We start from the raw sequence: 11,669 nt of genomic DNA, 5'->3' as shown, positions 1-11,669 counted from the left end.
TTCGCAGAGTCATCCCTTCAGGAACATTAGGCACCTGCACCAGGATTGGTTACAATAATTGGATGAGGCGTCTAGCATTAGGCATGTGCAGGTTCGTCCCTGAGAGTGACGGAGTGCCAGTAAGAGGGTTTGTGGGTAAGAAGGTACGATGGGTCTTATGTTTGTAAGGTCACAAAGCCTCTACACCTATCATTTCTGGTTTTCTCTAGCTTGTGCTTTCTAAGTATATATATATATATATATATTTATTTGAACATATAAACCCTTTTGATTTGGCTATTAGGTTTCCTAAACCACTAGCTCTCAAATCAAGATTTAAGGGCTCACTGTTGACAAACATTACATTCAAAAGAGACATTTTTAGTAATTCTGCTATAATTATATGACAAAATATTTATGACAAAACTGGTGGTTTTCAAACACAAATTGGGAATACTGACATATTATATTAAATTATCGCAATTAGCCACGGTTCATTGTGTTAGGTTGCAGAACTGTATGTTTTTCAATGAAAACAAGAGTTAATAAAGGGGATGCTAAAAAGAAATATGATTTAAGTTAACATAAAATAAGGTTATTTTATATAATAAAAACTAAAGCTAGGGCTCTAGAAATATCTTGTTCAAATATCTTCAGATACATGTAAATGCATTTCCCCCTGTCCACTTCCCTCAAACTTTGAATATTTAATTTGCATATGCTTTTTTCCATATATGCCTGTCTTCATCAGCCACTGTGTAGAACAGAGGTCATCAGAAGTCAGCAGACCCCCCCCCCCCCAGAATTAGATGGACACCACAGGCCTCTGACCTCCCCCCAGGGTCACTGTTGTTTATATGCAGGAGGAAGCAGTCTATATCCCTCAGCAGGATCAAGGTCGTAAGGCCGTGTGATGGTGTGTGTTTTCCTCTCAGAACAAGGCTGTTTTACCCCTCTAATCTTGACCACCTGACATTCTCACAGGCCGATTCTCATCTATCATTCTAAACAGGATCAAGAGAAAAAAGCCAAGAGCGGTGGAACAGATGCAACAATGCCTGTATTTACAACCAATATTAAAATAGAGAGAGATGTGACCTAGAGGAGTTGTTGTTCAGAAGAGAAAACAGCCCTTGAGGTCTATGAAGTGGAAGTGATGTTGCATGTGGTTGTGCTTGTCTAAAAGACTCAAATCTTTGATATTCCTCATTGCTTACTTGTGTGTTATTTAATCTGGCTGTATAGTTCTGTTTGTGATGCATAATTTAAAACTAAGCAGGTATAGTGTACCATAACTTTTTAAATCTGACTTGTCCGTGTTAGATATTGGCACACTTTCTCCCTTAGTTTGGTTTGTTTAGGCACATATAAACACAGCAATTGCACTTGAATCCACACCAAAATAAACAGTCCGAGATCACCCGAATGAGGTATCTGAGCCTGATTAAAAATAAACTCTTGTTTAATTGTGGTGAGAAAGAAATGCAACCCAACAGACCAACGAATCAAGCTGTATCGTGAATTCATAATGGGAATGCGTGACATAAAAAAGCAAGCATTTTCTGATTCTGAGCACATTAGTTATCATGGTTAAAAAAACTGAACTGAACCAAGAAGAAACAGTAAAAATTTTCTGTTTCAGTGTGGAGCAAATGCTCTGCAGGTCTGAAAACACTCCAAGTGTCCAGAGTTCCCCCATTTGACACAAATACTATTGTTTATTTGCCATGGGAACAGTTGTTTGCAAGTAAATGTGGTCATTGTTAATCTTCTCAAGTGCACAAGTAAATAGCTAGATCTCTGTCCAAGGCAATATATCTTCTCATATCTTTTTTGTCCATATCTGGCAGCATATATGGAATGGGTTCTTTTCTCCCGGGTTTGCTCTCTTTTTCCATCACTCTCTCTGTCCCTTCCCCCCAGTCTGTCTAATTTGGGATGCTCAGCTGCCTGGACCATCTGTGTGAGGACTAAATGAGGAGATTTTGTAATGGGCAGAATGAGTCCGAGGGGCGGAAGAATGAATGTCGACCTCAGAAAGAATCAGGGAGATTTTGCAGCTCTGGAATATAATGTGGATGAGGTGTCCAGTGACACTGACGTTCGCTTTATGTGTGTGCGTTTTCAATGTTTGTCGACTGACTCTTATTTTTCCCATGCTCCCTTGAGCCAAGTCATTTCCTCTCGTTGGCCTCTTCCACTTTATGAACTTTGCTATGGAGCTGCTGCTCTTAAATCATGCAAACAACATCTGCTTTAGTAAAGCATTGTGGGTAATGCATCTGGCATTGCTGCTTTGCAATTAGAAATTCCCCCAAAGGGTTTTGAAAACCAAGAGATTTTTACACATGAAATAGCACCCAAATAATCTTGGAATAGATGTCTTTCCAAATGAAAAACTGTATTCATGACAACTCTAATCTTACACCAAATAATCATCACTCCTAATAGCTGGAAACTACTTCTTGTGTAGTTTTAATTCAGTTTGGTTATATTTTAAGCAAATCCACAAGCTCTGAGCTCTGAATCAGCGGTTGTTTTCCCACAGCACACTCTTTACTTTATTCCTAATGTCTTTTTAGCCAGCTTCTCTAAGACCTGATTCTTTATCTGATTCTGTTCTCCTAGGACTGTCTGCCAGTGAGAAGGGATACAGACTTCTCTCTTGTTCAGACTTGTTGTTTGTTTATTCTCTGAAGTCTCAGAACAGACTACAACTCTTGTTGCTCTTGTTTTCAGGTCAGCCATAATCAACTCCAACTAGTAGACTGAGTCCTGGGTTCCTGATTCCTCTTCTGCTGAGACGGACCTCCAGGACTAGGACAAGATGAAACCGGATGGTGTTGACACGGCAGCAATGGAGCCAATGGAAGCATTGAATGCAGGTCCTGCGGTCGAGGTGATGCCGGTGGGCGAAGCTCAGGACCAGGCTTTGCCTGCGTCGCAAACAGAAGGTGAACCGCAGCAAAAAGAGGCAACCAACAAGCCCGAAAAGGACAAGCCTGTGGATCCCAAAGCTAAGACGAAGGTTACTGCCAAAACAAAGACAACCACCATTGGAACCAAGGCATCTACAACCACCTCTCGTCCCACCACTGGCCAAAGCCGCCTGACAAATGGGGCACAGAAGTCGCAAGCTAATGGCGTCACAAAAAAGACCACCACAGCAGGCCTGGAGAAGAAAGCCTCAACCACTGCTGCCACTAAAAAAACAGTTAGCTCTACTTCTGCACCACCAACCAAGGTGGCTGAGAAAAAGCCGGTGGGGATGGCGAGACCTGCCAGTGCTCCAGCCAATGGCGTGAAAACAACAGGGGCCGCACAGCCCATAAAGAAAGCCACTGCTGCACCAGTCAATGGTCTGAAGTCTAAACCAAAAGCTACAGGTAATTCAAAAGCATCATCTGAGCTTGTTAATTACAGCAGTGATTCCCACCCCCAACACTGCACATTTTGCATGTCTTCAGAAGAGTGGTTGGGAACTACTGCATTACAGCATTAATTCAATGTAGGACAGGGGTCTTCAACTCCTTTAGACTTCCATGAGAGAAATTCTGATGTAGCATATTATCAGAAATTCAAATGAACTGTGTGTAATCATCTTCTTGTTTAAATTTTATTAAACACTTTTCACACCATCCTTCACTACAGCTCCAGCTCCAAGACCTGCCACTGCGTCCACCACTAAGACCAGCACCACTGGCTCTCCCAAACCTGATAAGCCACCTGTCGCCAAGACTGCCAGGTAAGCATCTCATTGGTTGGGAATGTCAAAAATTGAGCTCTCAGACAGGGTAAGGTCATTAGAATTCGGCAATGTAGGCCATTTGAGTAGCTCATTATCATTATCATTTGCAGTGTTCTTCAGGCATTGCTTATTCCCCCTTACGTTGCAGTCCACATCTCTCTGAGACAATCACGACTCCTTATTACAAGTACTTAAAGCATTAGGCTTCAATTTTATGTCCAAAAGGGAATGAGTTTAGTTTGCTGGGAAATGAACTGGCACAGTCCTAAAATTCCTGATGATAAAAAACTCTCTTCGCAGTGGGAGAGAGTTTTGATTCTCCCCACATATCCAGGACAGATACTGAGAGATGTTAGGATGGTTATCGTGCAGGGAGACAATATGAGTCATGCTAGGAATCAGAACAGAGAGCTCACAGGAGCCGATTTGAGATGTCTGTAGTCAACCATGAACAGTGAAGTTTTTTGTTACTTGTTTATAGAGGCGATGAGGGACATCCTGAGGCCTGTAAATGAGCTCAGACTCATGACGTTATGTGAGGGTGGGGGAGAAATATTTGTACGAGTTTGTGAACATGTTTCCCACAACCATATATTTTTGCGGATCTCTTTCAGTTTTGACAGACATTGATTACCACATTGATTTGTAATTTAGCTACTTTTAAAAATGCAGTATGTTTCTTCTAAAATGGACAAAAGTTAGTCTGCCAGTGTTCTTTCTAGCAGAGTTTTAGGTCCTTGTTCCAAGAAGCTCCGTAATTAAGTGCTGCTTAGTAACAATAAAAAAAGTATTCAAGAATAACCTGGCAATGACAACAAAAGACAAATAGAACAACAACAAAAAAGAAAAGAAAAAGAATGGATCCAAGTTGTTATTTAGTCCATGTTAGTAAAGTCCAAACAGAGGTCTGCCACGACATGTAGCATCTCTCCTCCCACGTCATACAGCTGAACAGGAAGTTTATTTCATGATTAATACAGTGTTAAGAACAGGAAAACTGCTGTCCTTTACACAGACAAGGTCACACAATGCTTGAAAAAGAAACACATTTGACACTATTAGCATTGCAATATATTCAAGCACTGGATTTAGAAAGATCATCTGGGGAATCCACCCTGAGGCTTTTTTCTGCTTCTGCCTCATTATGATTTAAAACTCAAACACTAAACAGTAGTGAAAAGGCCACTTGCCATCCAAGTTTGTGTTTTTGACCCAGTAGGCATCTCCGATCTGACAAATATTTAACGCTTCTTCAGTCAAAATGTGCACAGCTGAGCAGCATAGCAAAACTGTTATCTTAATATTAATATCAATGGATTAATTGATATTGAATTAATTCAACATTTGCTTCACAGTCCAGTAATTTGTGACTCAGTTTTGGGTGCGTCACATTTTTTCTTCACATTTGTGTGCGTCTAAAGAGTGTTTGTGTAATGTGCATTTATACGCACTCAACCATGTGTGCGTCCTGCCTTCAGCAGTAGACATTACACTGCAGGGAATTCTGCATCTATCTAACCTACTGGATTTTAAATAAATAAAACATGCCTTTGGCATTGATGGTGCATGTTTGCATAAAATAAAAGCAGTGCAAGAGTCCTGCGTTGGGTGCTAGCATGAGAGAACTGGCCAAAAATAAATTCTTAGTGCAACCTTAATGATTGAGCTTATTCCTGTTGATAATGACATCATACTGATGTAAGAACTATGGGCTGGTCGGGGCGCGTCCAGCATCCAACGTCATTACTCATAAATGAATTGCTTTCTGTATCTTAATGCCCTGCTTTCTCTCCTTCATTAAGTCATGGTAGAGTTCAGTCCTCCAGAGAGATGTTTTATTGCAGCCACTGCATCTAATCTCCAAATGGAGCGTGCATTTTTCCCCACAGCCAACTTGATTGATGGTTTATAACACTTTAGTGATTCTGATTTTGCTGCAGTGCTTCATGTGTTTCTGCATTTCTATAGGCTGTGCATGTTCGCTAGTGTCCCACTCCTCAAGTTTGATATGGCTGTAGTTTGGACATGCTCATTTGTCTTCCCTATCCACTCTGACTGTGGCCTGTTGCTGATTTATATTTTATTTTTATTTATTTATTTCAGAATAGTTTATTTTCTTGGATTTTGAAAGTCTTAAAGAATATATAGATCCCAATAATGAACATGTCTCTATACTGTGATCATTCACTTTAATTCATATATTTCCGAATCCATATGAATTGGTTTCACATTTATTCCACCAGTAAGATGACACAGTTTCTATTTAAATGTTTGTAATAAAGGAATCGTCTCTAGGTATCCTTTCCGCAGGGCACAGTATAAAAAAAGGGTGCAGGCCCATGCATTGTTAAATTAGGCAAGAGTTGTAAACAGTTGAAAACTTGCATATTTGATCTGAAACAGATTTGCCACTGCAAGCCAAGAAATCACTACACATTTATGCTGTTGGGGTAAAGTACATAAATCAAAATCTAGTTCAGATGAATGGCTATTGGCCCATATTAAGCTAACACAGCCAACAGGTAGACGCACTGCTGAATTATAGCAGTGCATTAGGATTCATCCTGAAGGGACATGAACCTCGTTATTGAGGTTAAAGATTCACTTCAGGCCAGAGTGCCTTATTAAAATCTCGTCAGCCATAGTCTGCCCATCGCTGGCTCAGGAGGAGGTTGTCTTCCTCATTGCTGCTGTGGCTTCAGGGGAAGTTTTGCCACTCACAAATGTAACGGCAAGTTAAACAGTGTTTATTAGCCAATCAGGCCGCAGGCTTCGACCTTGCTCACAAAACATCAAAGAGTTATCTATAAAATTGTTGAATGGTGTGCTGTTTGCTTGAAGCATTTAAAGCAAATGCACGTCTAAATGTGCTTGGATTGTTTCTAATCATCAGTGTATTTTGAGGTTTTAATGTGCATTATATTTGCTCTCAACCCCTCACACAGATCCAGGACAAAAATGATTAGCTTGTGATGTAATGGCTTGATGATATGTTTGTTTTTCTCAATTAGTGGAATTGTTAAGTAAAAAATGAATGAATTAGACCATATCAATTTATTTATTCTGCAAAAGTTATTTGATAAAGGCTGCTACATTTTTGCAAGGACAATAGTGTACCACCAGTGTTCTATTAATTTACCATAAAGGACCAAAATAATACAGTCCACAAGTCATATTGTTTCTTTATTGTGTCCTTTTTGAAGCTTGATGGCACCTGGTCATTCTATGCCATCATTAAAAGAGGTTTTTGTATCTCTTTCTCTCTTACACTCACTTTCACTCGCTCTCTGTCTCTGGTGTTCAACGAGAACAATTTTTCTGCTAATCTTGAGTGCCCACTTCCTATACGGAGTCGTCCTGTCACTGTAGATTATTCATATTGGCTTTATGTTTAAGATTAATATGAAGACTTTTATAGAACCTCACATTCGCTCTCTCTGTATTGTACTCATTCATTATACACACACACACACACACACACACACCAATATAATTAAAAGTTCCAATCAACTAAAGATGTTGCAAATCTGCTTGGAAGAGGACAGGTGTCTATATTGTCATGATGTGCACTGGAGTTTTTTCTGCTAAAAAATTATGTTCTTTACTTCATATGAGCCCTTTAGAAAAAGAAGAACTGCAAAGTCTTCGCTTTTTCATGAACTGTACACAGGTCTAATTACCAGGTTAGCTCAAAGACTAAAGTCCTAATCCAGGTTTTGTGCTTAAGTAAGTGTTTTGTCAAATGAAACTAGGTTGAGTATCTACAACACACTACTGCATTAATTCATGTGTGGTTTTCTCTGTCAGGTTTATCTGTTTATAGACTTGGCCTCTTTGTTCACAGAACCCCTCTCTCTCTCTCTCTCTCTCTCATGTGGTTGCTTGCTCTCTCACCTGATACTCTATATGTAGGACACCAATAGTTTTTTAGAATCTCATCCCGCCCATCCTGCATGGACATTGCCTAGACGAAATGTGGAACTTGGGCATGTGTTTTAGCAAGATCCATGCTAAGTGGGATTTGCATGGTTATTTTTACTCAACACAATGATATATTTACAGACTCGGTGTCTTCTTTACTGATACACGCACTACCTCGTGCTCTCCAGCTTTTTATTTAGAACAGGAGAGACATATGCAGTGGAGCGTAGACAGGAAATCAGAAACTGCTGCCAGGCCCACAGGATCTAGGTTAGCTTATTCAGACTTGACATGGACATGTACTGAGTCACTACTGTGTGCTAAGCTAAAGCAGACAAAAAATAAACCCCGTCAGGGCAGATCATGTGTATTACCACTGAGTCAGGCACCCCAGGATAGAACAGAGACAATAAGGGTAGATAACTGTGCAGAGAGGATTTCTTGAAAAGAATGTTTTTGCTAGTATTAACATAACCCCATGTTGTGTTCCTTTAGCTACCTGTCTGAGCCTCAGGCCTTCTGTGCTGACTAATCAAAGCTTTGACTCATGAGTCACTGGTTTAAATGGGATATACGATACATCACCAATGACTGAAAACAGAAGTGGAGTTTTAACTAATATTATAACCTTTCTGGGTGTTCTTTTCTTCCGGCATTCTCCTGCTTTATAAATGCAGGAGGTCCTTGTCCTAGCTGGACTTAAAAGCTCAACTGAAGTCTACTAACACAGAGTTTTGCAAGCTAGGAGCAGCCAGACCTAAAAATGCACTAATGAACTACCTCTGTAATGATTAATCTATTTCTTGTCCCATCTGCTATGTGTAGGTCGGCTGGCTCTGCTCCTGCTGCCCGTTCTTCCCCTGCTGCCCCTAAGCCTGGGACACCGACAACTGCCAGCAAGACATCTACAGCCGCATCCCGGCCCACTACTGCAACACCCAAGACACCATCTACTACCGCTAAACCTTCTCCTGCTAAAACCACAGCACCCTCTGCTGGACGCACTCCCACTCCTAAGACCACAACACCTGTCAAGAAAGGTGGACACCTCATAAAATTCAATAAATGCATGCATGTAGTTCACTTGTAACCATCATAACAGTGATATTGTTTTGTAATATGAAAATACTGATGTAAATGTTTAAATCTTCCATTATAGTGCTGTATTTTCATAAAATACATTAACTTTGCAGTATTATTTAGTTGTTTAATAAAGTTTAGATTCATTCCTATTTGAAGCTGTAATACTGAGTTGAAATGATATGTTCTCTTTTCTTTAGATGTCAGTAAGCAGCCATCTAATCCAGCGGCCAAGAAGACCACTTCTTCTCCACTTGCCAGGCCAGCACCAACCAAGACCACCAAGTCTGACACCCCTAAGTCAGCCTCCACTGTCAAGGCAGAATCAGTCCCAAAAAAAACCACCACCCCTAGCAAGGTGGCAGACGTTAAGACTAGTAAACCCAAGGAGAGCAAAGCAACACCTTCCAAGGAGGTTAGCGCAAGCCCCAAGACCACAGGCAGCAAGCTCAGCACTAAGACAGGCAGCCCAAAGAAGTCAGTTGGCAGTAGCACACCAATGGCATTGAAGGGTGGACCAAAAGCTTCCCAGCCTGTGGATGCAACAGCCACAGAGGGTGAGAAAAAGGATGTGGTACCGGCTGTGGTTGCAGCCACTACTGTAGCTGCTGCTGTTGTTTCTGTGGTGACCTCTGAGGCAGCACCTGAAGACTCAGCTACAACTTTTGTTCCTGCTGCGACTGAAGAGGCACCTGAGGAATCATTAACCCAGGTCAATCCTGCTGCCTCTGAAGTGAAATTTGAAGCCCCATTTACAACTCTTATTCATGCTTCCTCTGAGGACCCTAAAGAGGATTATAACAAAATGGCCAAACCTGTCGCTGCCCCTACCACTACTGAAGAACCTGAAGACAAAGTTACACCTGTCATTTCTGATGTCACTGAGGAAACACCAGAAGATTCTGTTACACCTGTCAGACCTGAAGAAATACCTGAAGACACAACTATGTCTGCCATTCTACAAGAGGAAACTGTTTCCCATGTAATTTCTTCTGAAGAAACAACTGAAGAAGTAACTACACCTGTCATTCCTCCTACCTCTTATGAGCCACGAGAAGAAATGGTTTCACCTGCCATTCCTTCTGAAGAAACACCTGAAGACGTAACTATACCTGTCATCCCTCCTACCTCTTATGAGGCACGAGAAGAAACTGTTTCACCCGTCATTCCTTCTGAAGAAACACCTGAAGATGGAACTACACCTGTCATCCCTCCTACCTCTTATGAGGCACGAGAAGAAACTGTTTCACCCGTCATTCCTTCTGAAGAAACACCTGAAGATGGAACTACACCTGTCATCCCTCCTACCTCTTATGAGGCACGAGAAGAAACTGTTTCACCCGTCATTCCTTCTGAAGACACACCTGAAGATGTAACTACACCCGTTATCCCTCCTACCTGTTATGAGGCACGAGAAGAAACTGTTTCACCCGTCATTCCTTATGAAGAAGTAACTACACCTGCCATCCCTCCTACCTCTTATGAGGCACGAGAAGAGACTCTGTCACCTGGCATTCCTTCTGAAGAAATACCTGAAGACTTAACTACATCTGTCATTCCTCCTACCTCTTATGAGGCACGAGAAGAAACTGTTTCACCTGTAATTTCTGTTGCTTTTGAAGAAACACCTGAAGATGTAACTGCAGCTGTCATTCCCCCTACCTCTTACGAGGCAGCTGAAGAATCATTTTCACCTGTCATTTCTCCTGCCACTGAAGAAATACCTGAAGAAACAACTGCATCATATATTCCCCCAACCTCTAACGAGGCACCTGTAGAAAACACTTCACCAGTAATTTCTCCAGCCTTTGAAGAGGAACCTGAAGACACTGTTACACCTGTTGTTTCTCCTACTTCTGATGAGGTGAAACTTGTCTATCCCCAGGACGTCCCCCAGAGGATGGACACTTATAGAGATGACAATGCCATGTCTCAGCTGGAGGCTGATGTAGACTATGTCAGTCTGGAGGAGCCAGTGCCTGCTGTTTCTCCCCTGGGAACGACAGTATTGTCCCCACCATCCTCTCCCACCAGACCACCATCCATGCCAGTCGAGCACCCAAGATCAACCCTTCCTGAGCATGCAGGGTCCAATTGAACCATGGGCAGAGACCTCTTCACTGTGCCCCAGTTCTGTGACCATAGAGAATGAGGAGCAGGATGAAGCAAGACAGCAAGATGAAGAAAGTGAGCAGGATAATGAAAACAATCAGGATGACATACAGATGCCCTCTGCAGCTGAGAATTTGATCAAAGACTTTGATCTGATGGGCTCCACTGGTGGGGATCACATCAAAAATGCAGCTCCTGTCTCTCCCTTACAAGTACGAGAAGAGGCGGTGGAGAAAGCTGAAGAAGAGATTAATGAAGACGATGAGGAGGAGGAGGAAGAGGAAGAGGAGGAGGAAGAAGAGGAGGTAAAAGACATTGGCATAAAGCAATCAGGTCACCAAACAGAGAAAGAAATTGACCTCAAAAAGGGGGTGGCAGATTTTGCCAGTTCTGATTGGGGTATGTTGCACTCAGATGAAGAGTACAGCAGTAACAAACATGACTCAGAAGTGACATCTCCTTTTAATGCTGAAGACAGCTGCATTGCGAAAGAGACAGGTGACTTTATCATGACTGAGGCAGACAGGGATCAGCCATTCACAGGACCTCCTGGAATACAGTCATTTGGTAGTGAAGATGAGGAAGATGATGAAGAAGACGAGCATCTGAAGGAAGACATGGATCTAGAATTAGAGCATGATGATGAACATCACAAAAAACAGAAAGACATAAATGTAGAACATGAAGATGTAGATATGGTCCACAGGGGCATGGATGAGAGTGCACTTGGGGTTAGTAGAAATGACAAAGTTGAAGATGAAGATGACAATGATTACAGAGAGGAGAGTCATCTAGACCTCAACAGCATGGGTCACACTGTTCAAGCAAC

General features: G+C 41.7%; 1 protein-coding gene across 1 annotated transcript; it reads left to right on the top strand.

Moving 5' to 3' along the window:
• The first annotated feature begins 2,738 nt into the window (after positions 1–2,738).
• On the top strand, positions 2,739–11,053 carry LOC113067761 (mucin-5AC-like). The gene is made up of 4 exons (XM_026240216.1): positions 2,739–3,365; positions 3,631–3,724; positions 8,474–8,688; positions 8,929–11,053. The coding sequence occupies exons 1-4, from the start codon at positions 2,807–2,809 to the stop codon at positions 10,824–10,826; spliced, it is 2,766 nt and encodes a 921-aa protein (XP_026096001.1). The 5' UTR covers positions 2,739–2,806; the 3' UTR covers positions 10,827–11,053.
• Positions 11,054–11,669: the final 616 nt, after the last annotated feature.

The sequence above is a fragment of the Carassius auratus genome, linkage group LG28B (assembly GCF_003368295.1).
Source record: "Carassius auratus strain Wakin linkage group LG28B, ASM336829v1, whole genome shotgun sequence".
In the NCBI taxonomy this organism is placed as follows: Eukaryota; Metazoa; Chordata; class Actinopteri; order Cypriniformes; family Cyprinidae; genus Carassius; species Carassius auratus.
The sequence above is the reverse complement of the archived record's forward strand: the minus strand, read 5'-3'. Positions and strand labels throughout refer to the sequence as shown.